At 45.1% G+C, this 20270-nt stretch overlaps 1 protein-coding gene across 1 annotated transcript; it reads right to left on the bottom strand.

The window, feature by feature from the left end:
* Window positions 1–3: 3 nt before the first annotated feature.
* Window positions 4–15231, bottom strand: LOC141811251 (GRB2-associated-binding protein 1-like; the record flags this gene model as incomplete). Its single annotated transcript, XM_074699235.1, has 13 exons — window positions 14783–15231; window positions 10136–10264; window positions 9110–9275; window positions 8644–8818; window positions 7259–7878; window positions 4931–5013; window positions 4733–4842; window positions 4313–4602; window positions 4165–4224; window positions 2291–2387; window positions 1623–1755; window positions 1407–1541; window positions 4–186 (listed from the first exon to the last, which is right to left on the bottom strand). Coding segments are annotated over exons 1-13 (2256 nt in total), but the record flags the coding sequence as incomplete, so codon positions are not given.
* Window positions 15232–20270: the final 5039 nt, after the last annotated feature.

The raw sequence follows: 20270 nt of genomic DNA, 5'->3' as shown, positions 1-20270 counted from the left end.
ACTCTTGTCTTTCTCTGTGGACATTCTCCCATCATGCCATGCTTCCCTGGTGTTCCTCAGGGCCTTGGTCCTTTTGGGATCCACCACCACATAGTCCACACGTGTACGCTGGCTACGGGTGCGCTCCTCGCCTGCTCCGGGCTGCTCGCTTCCGCTGCCTTCCCCCTCTGCTGTGCTGCGTTTCTGCTGAGGAAACAGAGAAATGGACGTGGGTCAGGTCTGTGAAACCTGCAGGTTTGATAGAGACATGTATGGGCTGAGATTTCAGCCACTAGACACTGATTTTGACTTTTCATATTAAATACCTGAAGCACTTTCTTAACCTCAATTATTGTATTTTAATGAACTTGGAAATTCTACTTTTAATATCCTTTAAATTCAAAAATAGAAAATCCATTTTTGGTTCAGCATGGCGTGATGTCCATCCTTGGAAAGACTGAGCACAGATCGACAGAAATCCTTTTTCATGTATGCCCTCGCATTTCTGTAGCTGTTGTATTCAGATGAACCAGGCTGTCCTGTGCCGAGCTGAACTGAAACTGACCGTTAAACTGAAACTAAGTTTAATGAAAAATGTGGAAAATGTTGTTTTCAATCAATCAATCAATCAATCAATCTTTATTTGTATAGCGCCAAATCATAACAAATGATATTTCAAGACACTTTACAAAAACATTTACAGGTCTAGACGTTTTGGCAGATCAGGTAGTCCAACTCACATTCCATTTTTAAATCTTCTTCAAAAACACATTTTTTGCTTGGATTTTTCCTCAGTTTGAGGTGTTCACTGTTTTTATTATTATTATTATTAATATTATTATTATTATTATTATCATTATTATTATTGTCATTATTTATTTTTTAATGGTCTATTCCTTTTTCCTTAGAGTGAATTATTGTTAAATGAGGATTGTGTACAGCACTTAAGCTAACAATGTTGAATTTTAAAGTGCTTTATAATATCTGTAATTTTGTTTTTAGGAATAAAGAGTTGAGTTTTTAAGTTAGTAAAATAAAAAATCAAAGCAGAAACTTTCAGTTTGACAACATAAAATTCATTTTCAGATCATGTTTGTCCAATTCAGTATATAGAGGCACAAATCTCCGCCCATAAAACTGAAAGAACAGAGACACTCGGACCCGGAAAGTTTTTTAAGACTCGCTGTAAACGTGTGGATTTTGGGGTTGATGAAGACTCTTTCAATGATGAAGAAGAGAAACTCTCTCCACAGGTAAATCTTCAAATGCTTGATGAGTTAAGAAAAATGGACCTTTAAGAATGAAACACCTGTAAATAGTTTATATGTTGCTCTGGCCCCCTCTAGTGGCTGAACTTTAACACTGTAAAATGAAAATGTTTGTGTTGTCACAAACCCAGGGGAGGTAGAGAGAGAGGGATGTGTTACCTGTCTCGTCAGTGTTGATCGCCCGGTGTTCAGGTCCAGGTCCAGGTACTCCACCTGTTTGCTGCCCCTGGCTCGCCACAGCATGGGGCTGCTGACTCCGCCCTCTGAGGCCCGGTGCAGCATCAGCCTCAGAGACTTCACACACAGAGAGTACAGTTCAGAAAAGGAGATGAGAAGGAAATAATTCAGATGTCAGGAAGAGAAGGACGGACGTACCGACTCCTCGGCGCTGAAACTGAGGTTGGATGTTTTCGTCATGGTGACGTAGCTGTCATCCGGCTCATCAGAGTCAGAGGAAGGGGAGGAGCTCTGAGTGGAGTTTGGTCTTACTGTGCGACGGGTAGAAGGACTAAAACACAAACATATTAAACTTTCATCATACTGAGAGCTGAGACACAACATCCACTGCTGACGTGACTTTTTCAACAGAGAAGAACATGAGTAAGACAAAACGATAAATCTACAACAGCTGATCTCACACCTGATGTGCAATGTGAACATTTTATAATAAAAAAAAAAACTCCCTTTCAATTCTTTTTTCCTCTTTAAGTAAAATCCTCAAAGAAAATTAAGTTTCTGTTTGACATGTGATACAAAGTTATATTTCCCAGGTACTTTTGGGAGGTAGCATAAAAAAGTGTGAAAGTGATTGAAAGTAACAGTACAGTCCTTTCATTGTGCCTGGCAGTACCACCTCAACACCACAAGAGGGCAGCAGAGTGTAAACTCTCTCATGTAATGCCCCACATTCAACAACTTGATCATGTGTCCTCCTCAGAGAGTGTAGAAACACATAATATTGACGTGTCAGGAGGGTTAATGTTGACACAGCAAATAAAACACTGAGCTCAAACACACACACACACACACACACACACACTTACTCTCGAGTGAAGGTGCGAGTGACGGGCGAGCGGACAGGGGGCGGGACTTCCTGCCAGTCCTGCTGCACTGCGGTGATGTCAAGAGGAGCCGGTTTTACTGCAGGAGAAAGAGACGTGTCACGTCTGATAATTAGAGGAAACAAAAATAATATTTCAACTGAGGACGTTTCAGTAAAAATATCTCCAGACTGGAAGAGAAAAAGGTCAGCATCAGTTCTGAGTTCAGCTTTTAGTTCATTTTCTAATTAGGGTCCTCGGCCTGAGCAGAGGGCACCTTCTAGCTTGCTAGTTTGTAACATATTTTTGAGAACGCATCTGTATATCTGTTTTTGGTGAGTCTCAGCTTCGCTGTAAAGGTCAGGCCTCACAGAGCACTCACTCAGACTCATTTCAGCAGTATGAAGCCAATCAAAAATCTGTTTTCTTGTGAATTACCTGTAATGAGTGATCCTAAGTTTGCTCACAAATTCATGGTTTACTTGTTTTGGGAGTCTTAGCTTCACTGTAAGTTAGTAAGTTAAACACTAGGCCTTTCTCTGGCTTATTTTAGTAGACTGAAGCATAAAGTGAATTCTGCTTTCATGTGAATGATTAAAACTAAGTTGAAGTAACGACATCACAATAAACTGTTTCCTGTTTCTGGAGATTCAGCTTCATTGTAAATTGTATGACTCAGGAGATTTATTTTGGCTAACTCTTGCTAAATGAGCCTGATAACTAACTGACATATTTCACTTGCAGTTCATGGTGCCTTGGTCTGCTGTAATAAAAAAACGCCCTATCCTGTTAGTTAGGGTGAGTCTTAGTTTCACCGTAAATCGTAGAGTAAATTATGCAATGGATTCACTTTTAAATCCTTTAAGGGTGCGAAGCAAAACATGAAACTTTTTTGGTAAATTATTTGTGACTAAATGATCTAAAGTTTGATGGTAACATTATGATGCCTTGATTCCTGTTTCTGGTGAGTCTCACTGTTAGTTTGTCAGTTGGACGATTCACTCTGGGAATATGGGGCCAAAAAGGCCTTTTTTTTTCAAAGTTACTCGTAATCAGTTACTGAAAAACATCACAATGATCTGATCTAGTTCAGGGTGCCTCTCAGCTTAACTGCAATCACTAATTTACACAGAGGCTTCACTCTGGCTCTGTTCAGCAGTGTGAACTAAAGAATGGATTTTACTATTTGTAAATTACACCTTATTGATGTGCCAATGTCCGATGTCCTTTGGCCTGTCTGTGGCAAGTCTCAGTTTCACTGTAAGTTAGTGAGTTTAAGAGAAGGTTGACTATCTTTAGCTGAATAGAGTCAGATTAAAACTAACTTGATGTCATTTATGCTAACCTGAGGGTCCTAATGTCTGCCAAAATGGTAACCTCTATTCCAGGTGAGTCTTAGTTTCATGGTAATAGTAAGTTACACAGAGGCATCACTCAGCTCCCTTCACAGGTATGAAGCTTCGCTTGAGTTGAGCCAACACAGCCACTAATCCACTCATCCACTCATCCACTCATCCATCCATTATCTATAGCTCCCACTGGTGTTCATGGGAGCAGCTGGGAAGTGTGGTCACCACTCTGAGCTTGGATAAATATTTAATGTGACTTTTCTGTAGGTCCCAGCTCCATACGTGCAGGTGTGTGTGGCAGTGTGTGGCAGTCATGACTTTGTACTGCAGCCTTGTTGAGCAAAGTGGAAGCAGGTGAATAATTAAAGCTAAAGCAGGCCAAAGGGAGGAGAAATGACTAACAGAGACACACGGGGGGTTCACATGGTCAGACAAAGGTAGAGAAAAACAAGAGCTAAGCAGGAAACTGAGGAACCAGCAATGAGTTTTAGGGCAGACATGTTTGCAGACACTCGGGGTTCATGTTACCTCTTGTTTTGTGTTTGGGCTCAGTGTCCGTCCTCTCTGCAGGCTGACTTACAGAAACTCCTGCAGCAGGAAGCATCAAAAGAAAATGTGATGTTATTGTGTGGAGCAGAAAAAGTGCTTCTTCATCTCTTTTACTCTCCTTCTTCACCTCTACGTTGTGGTTTCAGGTTGCGATGAATGGGAGGTGGCGTGGTGTCCACCTCCACTCCCCCAGCGGTATTTGTGATATTCCTCCGGAGCGGGGGCGTTAAAGGAGCGAGAGGAGTCAGCGGGGAGTTACGGAAACCCATGTGGGCTGGGGGAGGTACCTGTCTCCCCAAGGATGCCGGGTCACCTGCGGCAGGGCTGGGATGAACGGGAAGGGACGGCATGAGCGGGGTCATGGGGACGTAGTTTGTGTCTTGGAGCTGTACAGAGGAGTTGGAGGGGGGAGGGACCCTGGAGGAAGAGCAGAGGGAAACAGCCCCTTTATAAAACAGAGCACCTGAAGTCATGTTTGAGGTCAAGCAGCATTTTGTATTCCTCTGTACCATCAAAACCCCAACAGATCATTGTTTCAGACGCGTACCTTGGTGCAACAGGCGGCTCGGTGGTGGCGGCGCTCATGGGAACATAGTTTTCATCCACGTCGTCATCCTCCGAGCAAACACTGCCCAGGGGTACCATGCCTTTGTTAAACTATGAGGAGCAGAACAGCTCGAACCTTAGGATGAGGCGTTACATCAGCAGGAGAAAAACATGGATGGGACGTGAAGGTCCAACTTACAAAGTAGTTGTTGAAGCTCTCGCTGAACTCAAACATGCTGGCTCTGTCAGACAGAGAGCGGGGGATGAAGAAGGAGTCACAGCCTGGAAACAGGAGAGGTTAGAAGAACACCTGAACCATCTCATGCTCCATTAATTCAGAAACGTACACGCATGTGTGTGTGTGTGTGTGTGTGTGTGTGTGTGTGTGTGTGTGTGTGTGTGTGTGTGTGTGTGTGTGTTTGGGTTGTTTTACTGCTCCAAAACGTGAGGTGACATAAACAAATATCGAAACACATTGATGTCTTATCAAACCGTAACCAAAAGAATCAGAGTCAGATTAAATCATGAGGTTCTTAGTAATACCCAGCACAACCTACTGCCTGATCCCACCGCACCAAACTATACTGGTCTAAACTGGACCACTTGGTGGAAACAGGGCTGAAGATCCTCGTCTCATCCTAAATAAGAATCACAGACGGTTTAAAACCATCACCTAGTCTCACTGATACCACCCACTGCTTCAAAGCCCACGTTGGTGGGGCCACAATAGAAACATTGATCCAGATGATCATCTTGTACAGCCAGAGAGTTGGAGCTGAGGTAGGCTTGAGGCCTGCTGGAGGCAGTCACTCGTTTGTTGGCCCAGGCAGGCCACTAACAGGTTACATGTGCAAACTCCACCTCCTGGAGGATATAGATGGAAAGCTCGATTTGAAAAGATATTTGAGTTTTCACGAGTCAGTCAGTGTAAATGTAAAAAAGGTTCACAGTGTAATCAACAAAGCTAGTGATTGGATAAAAGAAGTGGCTAACATTAGCAGAGCTAGCATCACCGCTTGGATCCTCCCAACAGATGAACGTTCACGTCCCTGTGATGGTGACACATCTCTCCAGTCGAGCTCACCTCCATTTTCTGGCTGCACAACAACAGCACATCTGCAGTCATCATTGACAGGACCTAGAGCTCCAGCTAGTGGTGAACGGCAGCTACAACATCATTAACAGTTTTTGGCTGGTTTGAGTTTTGGTGCTGACCACAAATCCAGTTTGACAAAAGTCCAGCTCTTTCAGTAACTTGAAAAAGGAACATTTTTCACCTGCACAGTTTTTACTGACAGACAAAAAAAGTTATTATTATTATTTTAAACTCTGACATGTCCATCGACTCCTAACATGGGACCCCACAGGGATTCCTTAGCTTTTTATAACATGCCCCAAATGAACAAAAACAGGAACTGAAGGTGTCTCTGCTTCATTTTCAACACGTCAGGCTCCTGCATAGTGAGAAGGTGAAATATCTAAAAAGTGAGACCTTTAAACATTACTCTACTATATGATTGCAGGAGCAGAATATGAAGCAGTTAGACGAGGTCTAACCATGAGTAACTGGTGCTGCTGGAGACTTGTGCTGACAGACTTTTCATGCAGGTGGAGAAAGAGCTCAGGCTCTGCAGTGACAGGAGGATTATTCACTACCAAAACAAACTTGGCACCAGAAGTTTGCCTCATCATGTCAGGGCAAAGAGACTGTACTCCTCACTGTATTCTAAAACTAATGAGTCTACATTTATAAGAACTTTGGGGTCTTTTTTATTCCATACTGAGAACAGACATGTGGCTTAGAAGGAAACAAACTCTTTGTGCAGTTGTTGGGGCAAAGTTCTCGTCTTTAAATGAAATGAAATCCAAGCAAACTATGATGAAATCCGGCACAAATTGTCTGAGCTGTAAGGATTTAATCCACCAACCTGGAACAATCCTGCCAGAGCTGCACAAAGAGGCTGTTGAACAGCTCCAGCGCTCTCTGATCGCTGACGTTTGAGGCTTATCACTCTGCTGGCCAATAGAGGCCGAGCAGTTTCCTCACACAGCAACTTCCAAAATGAACTGAAGTGGAGACAAAGTCCAGAGGAACTCAATCCGACACCGAATCAACACACCTACAAACCAATGAGCAGCTCAGCTCAGCCAGCAGCCTCCAGGACCACTGCAGAGACCCATGGCTACAGATTTGAACAGTCTTTGGGATTTCCTCACCTCAAACCTCTTCAGTCTCTGGTGCCAAGCAGCTACAGCCACGTAAGAAGCAGCTCAGCTAGCAGCCCCTCCCCCCAAAGAGCTTGAGCAACACCCTGATTTTTATCTGCTTGAGTCAGCTGTTGACCTTTTTCTTCAGGGTCTGTATTTTGTAGATGTGCAAAACTCTGCTTCCAGCAAAACTCTGCTTCCAGCAAAACTCTGCTTCCAGCAAAAACTTGTTAAAAGATTGATAATGCAAAATGCGATCCCTCATCAAGCTAGGAATGAGTCTACAGCTCAGCTACCAGCCCCTCCTGACTCCTCTTACCCGTCTGTGTGCGTCCCGACAAAGTCTCTCCACCTTCGTCCCTCCTCTCGGGCTCCGAGGGGGATCGGGACAGCGCTCCCAGTGCCGGAGTCTCTCCCTGAGCCGCCATGTTTGGAGGCTTCGGCGGCCGAGGAGGAGGAGTCGGCGTGGAAGTGTGGAGCTCAGCCTGAGTTAGGGAGTCCACGCTGGGGGTGGAGGACGGGCGGCGAGGGACACATGGAAGAGGAGTGGATGCTGCCCGGGGAATCTGGTAACCTCGTAAAGTCGGATGCATGGTGGCGTTTAGGTCATCCAGAGGTATAGCTACAGGTCGCAGGTGGATGTCCAGCGAGTGCTTCCTGGGATGAGGAGAGGGGTGACATCGAAGTCTGTCGGCTCGTTTCTGGAGGTCAGAGGTCAGGGTGGTGTCCAGAGACTGGCTGAAAGGACCCGTCACAGATGCAGCTTTCCAAGGAGCTGTCCTGGATCCAGAAGAAGGGGAGAAAGAGGGGAGCGGGACGCCGTTAGGAAGGAGGGAGGGAGAAGAAGAGGAAGAAGAGGAGGAGGAGGTGGCAGAGGCAGGAGGGTAGAGGCTCCCGGTGTAGTCGGTTTCCAGAGAGGTGGAGGAGCCTAAAGGCGGTCTGAGGAGAGAAGCAGAGCAGACAGTGAGTCCTCACACGCCGTCCACCGAGCTCGCTCTGACTGACTGCTCCGAGGAGTCGAGCCTTTTGGAGACCCGTGGGTGTGATCTAGACCAAGATAAACCTGTAATCCCTTTTCCCAGATTCAACAGGTCTCAACCTGTAGGCCCCACTGTGAGTGCGCTCCACGTGGCTTCGGATGGTTTTCTTTAGACTGGCCAAACTGGAACTAACTGTTTATGTTCTGGTGTTATTTATTTTATCCTGGATGGAAAAAAACAAAACTACCAAACAGGAAACTCTGAAAACGTTTGTTGTGGGGGTTTTGGGGTCTTTGTCCAGAGAGGAAGTCCTCTAAAGGAGGAGGGGTTTTCTGCGTCCCCATTTCTGGACAGATCCACATGAGATCTTCACCAGACTGAATATAATACTATGAGGAACCATGATAATAGTAATAATATATTTTTTTATAGTTTGTATGTATTTAAAGCAGTCAGTAGATTGTGTTGCTCTCAGAGGTTCAGAGAGGACTTCTTATTAACACAGGGCACCAGCACAGACGGCCCAGAGTCCCACAGTCCTCAGTCTGGTTCAGGGTGTGGGGGAGCTCTGAGGGGGTGGCATGGGGGGAGCGGGTTGTTTTCTGGGGGTTTAGAAGACTGGCTCCTGAAAGATGTCAACCTGTTCGGATCTCCTAACTGCTTCATGACGCACCGTGAACAAGCGGGCCTCAAACACCGAGGTCTGATGAGCAGCTGGGTTTACCTGGTGTGGCTCTGGCAGTGAGATAACCACAGGTAGTCTTCTTCTGCAGGAACACCAGGACTGGAGTTTCTCACTCTCACCGGATCGTAGGGGGGCGGGACTGATGCCGTTACCCGGCCGACGCTTGCAGAGCCAGCCGTGGAGGACGAGGCGGACACAGCTGGTCTGTCTGGAGCTGGGGACAAAAACACTCGATGAAACCAATGGTTGAATCCTATTTCTGGTTGGTTTGTTTAATATTTCGCTTTGAATTTGAGCTTTAGCTGCAAAAGGCTGAGACTGTTCCACATTTGATGATAATCTGCTTCAGCAAACACACACTGGGATGACTAACGCTGAGGACGTGTGAGTCTGATCCTGTCATGTTCCTCTCCTCCCACCAGCTTTCACACTGACTCTGCCTCAGCCCACACTTCTTCTAATTTCACTTTAAGACCAGAAAGGTGCAACAAACACCCCCCCTCACCCTCATCCGTGGGGTTGAAGCCACAGAGCAGGCAGATGGAGGACACCCAGCGGTTCATGTCCTCTTCAGACTCAGCCACCAGGTACCAGATCCTCTCCTCCGTCCTCAGGTCAAACACGTAGCTGCTCTCCAGCTCCTTCTTGGTGAAGGAGAGGCCGGCGTCCACCTGAGGCAGAGCGCGGAGAGGCCGGTGAACAGCTGAGTATAACTAACCCTAACCCTGACAACCAGGTTTACTGACAAGCTCACAGACACAGACAGGGTGAGGGAAGGAAGGAAGGATGGAAGGAAGGATGGAAGGAAGGAAGCAAGTCAGAAGAAAGGAATGGAAGAAGTGAAGAACATGACTACGCAAAGAAGAAATGGAGGAAGCAATAAAGGAAGACAAGAGGAAAGGATGGAAATAAAAGGAAATAGATAGGACACAAGGAAATAAGGAAGGATAAACTAAAGGAAGACTCAGTAAAGGAAGAAAGTAAACAGGACAAGGAATAAGGAGGATAGGGACAAGACAAGGAAGGAAGGAAGGAAGGAAGGACAGGAAAGGCAGGGTGCAAGAAGGAAAGATCACAAACTAGGAGGAATGGATGGAAGGTAGAACACATACAAGGAAGGACACTGAAAAGGACACACATGATGAAGAAATGATAGATGAAGGAAGAGCACAATAAAGGAAGAGTGGACAGAAGGAAGAATACAAGCAAGGAAAGATGGATAGAAGGAAGAATACAAGGATGGATAAAAGGAATCACACAAGGAAAGAATACTAGATTTAGGGAGGAATACAAAGAAAAAGAGGGATGATGAAAGGAATAAATTAAGGATGGAAGGATAGATGGAAGGAAGAACACTGGGAAGGAAGGTAGGGTGGAGGGAAGGACACTTGGTAAGAAGAACACAAGGAAGGAAGGAAAGATGGACAGAAGGACAAAAGAGAGTGTACGAGTAAGGAAGGATGGATAGAGGTAAGGAGGTAAGACCACAGCTGTTTTGACCCTCCTCTGTTCTGGGTCTCTGTGGGTCTACCTGCTCACACAGGTTCAGGTTGATGGTCCTGATGGGTCTTCTGGTCTGAGGGTTCTTGTAGTACTGCAGGACATCCGGCTCCCCGCTCAGGCGGCCGCTTCGCAACACGAACCATCGCCTCTTCCACGCCTGGAGGGAACAGACCATGGATTTTTATGACCTCATTCAGTTTGTCAGTTACGTCCCTGAGACCGTCCCGTCGACTCGACCCCGACACAAAAACAAGGTTTAAGAGATCCTGATGTGGTTTTAAATCCCTCTGTTTCCTCCACAACTCCCAGCCCCACCCCTCCACTCCTGTGTCACCAGCTTCACCCTTCACTGCACAAATTAACTGCAGTGACTCAATGTCTGACTCCTCTCTCAGGTTGCTGTTTTCATGCACTAAGCATTATGGGTAATATCCATCTCCGATGAGCCGTACAGAGGAGGACACCTCATGTTTCTGACATGACTCTGTGAAACCTCTTCCTCTTTTTATACAAGGGAGTTTGATTTACCTGTGGCACCTGTGTGTGAGGGATAGTCCGTGTGTGTGTGTGTGTTTGTGTGTGTGTGTTTGTGTGTGTGTGTGTTTCAGAATTAAAACCCACTCCATCCCTTGTGATTGTGGCTTCATTTTGTTTCCTCTCAAACCAACATGACCCTAAAGGCACGCTGTGTGTGTGTGTGTGTGTGTGTGTGTGTGAATGTGTGTGTGTGTGTGTGTGTGTGTGTGTGTGTTTGATCAAAGTACAACAATTAAAGACTGCCCAGAATGTCTCTGTCTCCAAACACAGACAGGATGAGGAAATAGCTGAAGAGGAAATGCCAGACAGAGATCACAATAGGTGTGTGTGTGTGTGTGTGTGTGTGTGTGTGTGTGTGTGTGTGTGTGTGTGTGTGTGTGTGTGTGTGTGTGAATATGTGTATTTTCTGTCTGCCCCCTGTCTACATGTGTAGCATCAACTAACACAAATATATATTTTCCAGGTTTACGTGACTGTTTTGCTTTATGTTCACAGGTGAGACAGAAGACAACGAATCCCTTTGTTAATAATACACACATTATATACACACACTATATACACACATCATATACACACATCATACACACACATCATATACACACATCATATACACACATCATATACACACATCATACACACATCAGCCATTTTTTTCTGAACTCATCCAGTCTGACGACCTGACATACGCCCTCAGTGTGTCCCCATCATTGCTCCACCTGGTCTCCACCTGGTCTCCACCAGGTCTCCACCTGGTCTCCACCAGGTGTCCACCAGGTGTCCACCCTGTCTCCGCCTGGTCTCCACCTGGTCTCCACCTGGTCGTCACCTGGTCTTCACCTGGTCTCCACCTGGTCTCCACCTGGTCTCCACCTCTTCTCACAGCTACAGGAATCATCCCAGCAGTTTGTGGGTACATGCTAACCCCCTAAACCCACCTTCTCTGGATCTGGTAACTTACACCTGTTTGTTTACAGCTGTTTGTTTACAGCTGTTTGTTTACAGCTGTTTGTTTACACCTGTTTGTTTACAGCTGTTTGTTTGCAGCTGTTTGTTTACAGCTGTTGATTTACAGCTGTTTGTTTACAGCTGTTTGTTTACAGCTGTTTGTTTACAGCTGTTGATTTACAGCTGTTTGTTTACAGCTGTTTGTTTACAGCTGTTTGTTTACATCTGTGTGTTTACACCTGTTTGTTTACAGCTGTTTGTTTACAGCTGTATGATTACAGCTGTTTGTTCAGAGCTGTTTGTTTACAGCTGTTTGTTTACATCTGTGTGTTTACACCTGTTTGTTTACACCTGTTTGTTTACAGCTGTTTGTTTAGAGCTGTTGATTTACAGCTGTTTGTTTACAGCTGTTTGTTTAGAGCTGTTTGTTTACATCTCTGTGTTTACACCTGTTTGTTTACACCTGTTTGTTTAGAGCTGTTTGTTTACAGCTGTTTGTTTAGAGCTGTTTGTTTACATCTGTGTGTTTACATCTGTGTGTTTACAGCTGTTTGTTTACATCTGTGTGTTTACAGCTGTTTGTTTACAGCTGTTTGTTTACAGCTGTGTGTTTAGGGCTGTAAACTCATACCTCTGCTCCTCAGTCTGACCTCAGTCTTTGGTTAGGGTTAGGGTTAGGGTTAGGGTTAGGATTAGGGTTAGGATTAGGGTTAGGGTTAGGGTTAGGGTAAAGGTTAGGGTTAGGGTTAGGGTTAGGGTTAGGGTAAAGGTTAGGGTTAGGGTAAGGGTTAGGGTAAGGGTTAGGGTTAGGGTTAGGGTTAGGGTAAAGGTTAGGGTTAGGGTAAGGGTTAGGGTAAGGGTTAGGGTTAGGGTTAGGGTTAGTTCAGTTTGGACTTTTATTTTCTTTTCATCTCCTCAACACCTTTGGTTTCTTATTTCAGTTGCTCCCTCTTTGTTCCCTCTTGTGCCCTCTGACCTGGACAGGAAGAGGGCACAATGGGTGGAGAGTAACGCTTCCTCCATCCTGTGTCTGAACATAAATTAACGCTGGGATTGAAAAACAAACACCACTCATCAGTTCCTGATTTATGAAGCAGTTCCTCCTCCTACCATCACATTCAGTTCTCAGAGGTCTGACGGGTCACCCTGAGACTTTCTGTTTGATGGCTCTTCTTCAAAATCTGAGAGCAGCTGAGAGCAGCTGAGAGGCTCAGGCTTCATCCACCGTCCCTCCATGACCACCAAACCATCCAATCATCTCCCTGTGTGTTCCTAACCTGAGACAGAGCAGTGTGTGTGTGTGTGTGTGTGTGTGTTTGAGTGAGCAGAGTGTGTGTTTCTCTGTGCTGTGTTCACCTGAGCTGTGAGCAGAGTGTGTGTTCCTCTGTGCTGTGATCACCTGAGCTGTGAGCAGAGTGTGTGTTTCTCTGTGCTGTGTTCACCTGAGCTGTGAGCAGAGTGTGTGTTTGAGTGAGCAGTGTGTGTGTGTTAAAGTGAGTAGTGTGTGTTAAAGTGAGCAGTGTGTGTTAAAGTTTACAGTGTGTGTGTGTGTGAGTGAGCAGTGTGTGTGTGTTAAAGTGAGCAGTGTGTGTTAAAGTTTACAGTGTGTGTGTGTGAGTGAGCAGTGTGTGTGTGTTAAAGTGAGCAGTGTGTGTTAAAGTTTACAGTGTGTGTGTGTGAGTGAGCAGTGTGTGTGTGTTAAAGTGAGCAGTGTGTTCCTCCAGCTCTGGTGCTGTTCCAGTCCATGGGTGTGAGAGTGTGTTTCTAAATCTTCTAAATCTGCAGGGACGCCCCCTCCTACTACCAGGCCCAGCTGAGAGTGATTAGTTTATTACATAACACACACACACACACACACACACACACACACACACTCTGCTCTGATACTTAACAGGAGACGTAACCAAAGCCTGAGCCTGCTGCAGCCGTTAGAGGAGCTCCATGTGAGTGTGTGTTGACAGTAGACACACAGCTGGGAAGGCTGTGTGTGTGTGTGTGTGTGTGTGTGTGTGTGTGTGTGTGTGTGTGTGTGTGTGTGTGTGTGTGTGTGTGTGTGTGTGTGTGTGTGTGTGTGTGTGTACACAGGAGGTTGTATATACCATCATGTCTGAATGTATACACAGTGTTAACAATGGGCTCTGTCTCCCTTTGGATCCCTGGTTTTCTCTCTTCAGGCTCGTTTCTCTTCAAACTCTTCGTGGTCTTTCTGAGTCCTGAACACGGTTTCTATAAGTCCATCTATCTGGGTTACGGTCCCCTAATCCATCAGGTCCTGAGTCCAGCAGAAAAACACAGACAACAACGGAAAGTTCTTTTCTTCTGCCCAAACAACAACCTTTCTTCTGCTCACTTTGTTACCCCTTTGCCCTTGGCTCTCCATAAACACACACACACACACACACACACACACACACACACACACACACACACATGGAGAAAGGAACCTGTCCAGGAAACAGAGGGAGTGAGTAAATGAAACAGAGACTTGGTGGTGAAAGAGAAAAGAAGGAGATCAGGAGAAAGTACGAGGAGGAGAGATGAGATTAGCTCAACTCAGGGGCAAAGTATGCTAGATATGCAGAGTGTGTGTGTGTGTGTGTGTGTGTGTGTGTGTGTGTGTGTGTGTGTGTGTGTGTGTGTGTGTGTGTGTGTGTGTGTGTGTGTGTGTGTGTGTGTGTGTGTGTGACTGCCAAAGCTGCGTCTTTACTGGAAAACATACCATGTGGTTGGTTGAGAATCAGCTTGTGCTATTTCAGGATTTAAAGATTAATTTGTTTGAAGTTAAAGGGCTGTTTCAAACTATTTTTAATACTTTTTCTGTTTTTGAAACAGGGACAGTAAATCTTGATTATTCTCTGTGATCATTTTCAAGCTGACAAAGTTTTGACAAAGTTTTGACAAAGTTTTGACAAAGTTTTAAGCGTATTTTTTTTGTAGTGGTATGATCCCAGCAGGTGAGGTGAACCGCTCAGTGTGTCAACACTATGAGCTAATACGTGTAAATAGGAGCTAAATAAGGCTCCATGAGAGCTGACTGTGACAGCCTGCAGGTGCATGTTTGGTATCAACAAACCAGGTGCTGAGGATGTGTGAGAGCCACGGCTCAGAGCAAACACAGGACTTTAAAGGAGGCTTTCTGCACAGGACTGTTTGTACTGTCACATGAGAAACCAGCAGGAATGAGAGGACTTACGTAACGACGAAGCTTCTTCTCTGGAGGTGATTTTCGCAGCCAACCTTCACACACCACCTCCCCTGCTCCGCTCATCCTGAGGCCACCACAGCCGGCTCAGACACTGCTCAGTGAAGTGGATTTCCCCTCGGCTGGTTGACCAGACATCCAGCGCGGTGTTGAAGCCAGAAGACCGCAGGTCTAACAGATCCGGATCAAACCTGACGTGGACTCCAGTCAACCGGACCCGGTGAGTTCACTCCACCCGTTGCCTCATCCACGTCTCCAGCAGCCTCCAGCAGCCTCCAGCAGCCACTCTGTCCGTGACTGAGTCACACCTCCTTCTGACAGGCTTCCTACTTCCCAGCAGACTCCCTCCTCCAGTCCTCCTTTCTCCCTCCTCCAGTCCGCCTTTCTCCCTCCTCCAGTCCGCCTTTCTCCCTCCTCCAGTCCTCCTTTCTCCCTCCTCCAGTCCTCCTTTCTCCCTCCTCCCACTTTCTCTCTCTGACGGCCAAACACAATGCTCCGCTCGGACATTCCTCCTCTCCTCCCCCTCCCACGTTTCCATCCTCCTCCTCCCCCTCACTCCTCCCTCCTGCTACGGCTAAGGATAACAGGAAACCCCCCCTGTTGATATGAGTCTATGTGAAAAGGACTTTTCTCATGCTCGGAAAAAGCTACTTCTCTTATTTATCGTGGAAACAGCTCAGGAACTGAAAACGCTGCTTTTGTGTTCATGTAAAAACCAACGACACCATGAAACTGATCACTCTTATATCTATGTGTCAGTGTAAAGTCAGTGATCCACGAGGTAAAACACACACACACACACACACACACACACACACACACACACACACACACACACACACACACACACACACACACACACACACATATATATTTCTGCCTCCAAAACTCTCTTTGTTTAGTAATAATCTGGTTAATGTTTACGTTTTATCCTTGTTTTGTTCTTGGAAAACTCAAATGTCTGAGGTTGTGAATGCAGCTGTTTTTAGTTTATCAGGTATTAACAGATAATCAACAACTAACCTTAATCTACAGCATCAATAGAAATGAGAGAGAGTTCCTTAACCAGTCAAATCAGTTTTTCTTCAGAGAAGTTGTCTTTAGTGCCGTCTCACTTGCAGCTCTTTTTTCCCCTCACAGATTTGAGATGAGACTGACATCTAGTGGCCTCTTTTCACAACAACAGTAAACTCTGTTTCTATGAGTGCAGAAAACATTTGATCAAACCCTGAGACAACAACAGAGGAGTACCCGAGACACCAACAGGTTTCTAAATTAAATTATTATTATTTGCTATTAAAAAGTGATTTTCTGAACTTCTATGACAGTTCACCAACCCCACCAAAAATATATTTACATATATTAGTGAATGTCTTTATCAAACATTATTTTAATACTTTCAAACAATTTGTATATTGTCATTTTTCCTTTGACGGTGAAGGACAGGGAGATGAAAATTTGACTCAGAAATGGACCGTAAAGTGTCTGCATTGGCTTTGTGACATGCAAACATCTGCTCTGACCACGGACTCAGACACATAAGAGATACTTCAACCTGACATCAGGTCAGAGCTTCGCTGCACTCGTTAACTACACCTGACAGAGGTGGAAGTTAAACACCAGAAATGAGGTGAGTGTCCTTAAAATGATTCTGATGATTCTCAGTTCGGTGGATGAAATGTGATCTGGTTTGGTTAAACTGGTAAAAAAAAAATTGAGTCAGGGAAATGCTGAGAAGTCCTGCAGGTTTTCTTTGAATATGTTTGAGAAAAATAAAAGGAACAAATAAATAAAGGTAGTGAAACTTCTGTCTGAACAGATTCTGAAATAACTGTGAATAACAAAGTTTCTCAGGGAAAGAGTTTATGGTGCTTGTTCTTGATTAATGCTCACCAGATCACCCATTTGATAAACTATTTCATTGATGTTATCAGGTTAATAAATCAAGTGGGTCAATTTTTTTCAGCGTCTTTAATAAAATTAGCCTGGAAACGTTTTTTTTTTACAGCTGACAAAACCAATGTTTTGCAGTAAAAACATTGTTTGCCGAACTCATTCAGGATTGTTTCCTGTGAACTTTCTATGTTTAGAGTTTGTTCGTCAGACAGTAAGTTCCCTCCATGAGGCTAGGATACAGTAACACAAATACTGAAGTTTCTGTCTGTACAGATCATGTTTCCTCCGTTATATTTGTACTTTTTTAAAGGCAGAGAAAGTGTTGAGTCAGTAGAGATTCTCTAAAAAAACTTTGCTCAGGTCTCTGCAGAACTTTGCATAAAACGTTTTCACAAACCACATGAGCAGAAAATAAGCAGATGAGGTTTTTAATTTTACCTTCTTGAGAGAAACGTTTGCCCTGGGCTCTCCTTCCAGTGCCCCGACCTTCCCACAGCGCTGTCAGCTCAGCTGGCCTCAGTGGGTAACAGAAGCTCCTGTTTCTAGTGTAAACTGCTGTGATTGGCCGTATCTTTGGTCCAGGTAGAAAGGCAGACAACAAATGGCCACAGGAACCATTTGGTTCCTTAAAGAAGTTACTGGAAAAGAAAAGATCAGTAGGTCCTGAGTAAAGTTCCTCCTGTCAACCTTCTCTATGTCACACAGTTTCACATTTGTCCTCTTTGTTTCCGTCTTTCCCGCCCCGCTCTCACAGCTATGACGTCCAGCGCCCTTCTGCCCTCTAATGCCTCTCTGCCATCCTCTGATTTCAACGTCTATCAAATCATGCAAAACTGCATCAACTCCACCACTGGTACATCCATCCACGTCGCCGTCACCGCCACCTGCCTCCTCCTCCTCTGCCCTCTCTGCGTCTTTGTCCTCTTCGTGGGACACCGACGGTCCCGACAGCCCGGCTCTGGTTTGAAGATGAACCACACCGAAGTCTTCACCTACCACGTGGCCGTTCTCGAGCTGCTGAGCATCCTCGGGACTACGTTGACATGTTGTGGTATCTTCGTTGACCTCCGGTTCTTGAGGGTGCTTGGCATCTACTTTTACACCATTAACTTACCGGGACAGATGCTTTTTCACATCCTGACCTGCTTGGAGCGCTTCCTGGCCGCGGTTCACCCCATCACCTACCGGGGCCTGAGGACGGCAAAGGGAGTCAGACTCAGAAACGTCACCGTCTCCTGTGCCTGGCTGTTCACCTTCACCTGGACTGTGGTTTTGATCACTGCGGATCAGGTCACCATTTCCACCGTCTCTTTTTGCATCACGGTTGTGTTCTTGGTTATCATCTTGTCTTGCAGCCTTTCTGTTCTGTGTGTTCTGATTCGCCCAAGGCCAGGGAGGGGGGGCGGGGAGAGACGGCTTGACCAATCAAAGATGAGGGCGCTGTACACCATCTTGGCGATACTCGGGGTGCTGTTGTTCAGGTTTGGAGGAAGCATACTTTCCACTACGATGTTTGCTAATAATCAGATGGTCGGGGAAGGCATGTGCGCGCTGTGGTTGTGTGTGGTCTGGTTCTTTTTGCCCAGCAGGTTTCTGTTACCTCTGCTGTTCCTGCAGAGAGTCTGTGAAACGTGCCGCAGGAAGAGAAGTGACTCCGGGTAATGACTGAAAACAGAGAAGTCTTACTGAGGAGGGAAACCAGCTAAAGCAAAGAGGTACCTGTAACCCAACATGTACCAAAGTGTAACTTCTTTAAACTTCTTTAAACTTCTGTGTGAGTTCTGACTAAGCTGTGTCAGAAGTTTGGCTGTTGAGCTGACAGAAGACCGTGAACCAGTCATTTTGTAACTTAAACAGAAAAAAAAAGATTCATCGAGCTTTAGACCCGGACATACCAAACTCAAATATCTCTGGGTCTTTCTTTCCTGGTTATCCTTTTGTAATACAAGGCTGAAAGTACCTGCTGGGGATTTTTAATTGATCATAACAACGCAAACGTTGATAAAAATGAAGAAGTGCTTCAGAATGAGGATAATCTTTTGTGTGAGGTTACAACAGTGACATCTAGTGGTAGAATTGTGAAGAATAAAACATGTAACTGTGGCTGTACTTGTGATTGTGTGGATGTGTTTAGTTCTGCTGATGGAAATCTTTTGTTTCAGGAATATATTTCAGTAAGTGGGAAGTTGCCAGAAGAGCCAGTGACACCCTCTGCCTTTCTTCCAGGTCCGGTTGTTTGTAACAGTCCTCCTTAAAAATGAGATTTGACAGAGGACTGAGCACTGGCTCAAAGTGACTCATGCTTACTCTGAAACTACCTTCATCAGACATTCTGTTTTAAACTTGCCGACCTTTAAATCTGAGCATCTGGTCGAGTCCTTTCTGTCCACTGTCCCCGCTCTGTGATCCTCCAACAATGTTTCAGAAGGCAGCGCGTTTACAAATGTATTTATGATCCAATAAACTTAGCACCAAAAGTCAGGAAATGTGTTCTTTATGTAAAAATCCTTCCTTACAATAACTTCATGTTGGAAAGTCTGTTTCTTTCCCTTCTTGATGGAGCCACACGTGTAAGAAACGTACATTTTTACCCATTAATGATTCGCCAAATCTACTCCGCCTACGCCAAACGGCTTATTCTGCAAATAACTTTAATGAAGAAGGACTTTGATTTTTTCTTTTGCCAAACTCTGCTTTCCATGCAGATACCTGTGTGGGTGTTAAAATCTGAAAGGGAGAAAAAGTTCACTTTAACCAGTGAGCCTGTGTTTCACTCCCCCAGCGTCTGTTGGTGGCTTCATGAACTTCCTGTGCTCGTTTTCTCTGGAAAGGAGAAATTCTCAGGTTGCACAAGAGTTTAGCTTGTTAGCTTGTTAGCTTGTTAGCTTTTTTATGTCTGCAGATGATTGCTTTGACTTTGTGCCATTATGTTTAAAGTCATACACATCCATGCACACACACACACACACACACACACACACACACACACACACACACACACACACACACATCCATGCACACACACACACACACACACACACACACACACACACACACACACACACACATCCATGCACACACACACACACACACACACACACACACACACACACACACACACACACACACACACACACACACATCCATGCACACACACACACACACACACACACACACACACACACACATCCATGCACACACACACACACACACACACACACACACACACACACACACACACACACACACACACACACAAATAACGATGAAACATCCGAAGCCAAATAGTAAATATTAAACAAACTCTAACTTTAAAGATGTTTATCGGGTCGTATATCAAACATAATCAACCACGTTTTTACAAATGAAGATATAAATACCTGAAACGAACTTTGCGCTCTGGTCTCCAGTGAAAATGAGATTGAGAGGAACAAATTTTCCTGCAAAACTGAACTGTTTAAAAAGTTTCTCTCTCGTGTTTTAATACACTGTGGTGTCAGTTTCAGCCATCTCTGAACCCCAGACGCAACGAGAAGAAGGTGAGAAAAATAAATGAAGTCCACCTGTGTCCTCCCTGTCAGGT

The sequence above is a fragment of the Halichoeres trimaculatus genome, unplaced genomic scaffold, assembly GCF_033239565.1.
Source record: "Halichoeres trimaculatus isolate MK-OKI-2021-1 unplaced genomic scaffold, fHalTri1.1 fHalTri1_scaffold_22, whole genome shotgun sequence".
Classification (NCBI taxonomy): domain Eukaryota; kingdom Metazoa; phylum Chordata; class Actinopteri; order Labriformes; family Labridae; genus Halichoeres; species Halichoeres trimaculatus.
Note: the sequence above shows the minus strand (reverse complement) of the source record. Positions and strands in the feature narration are given on the sequence as shown.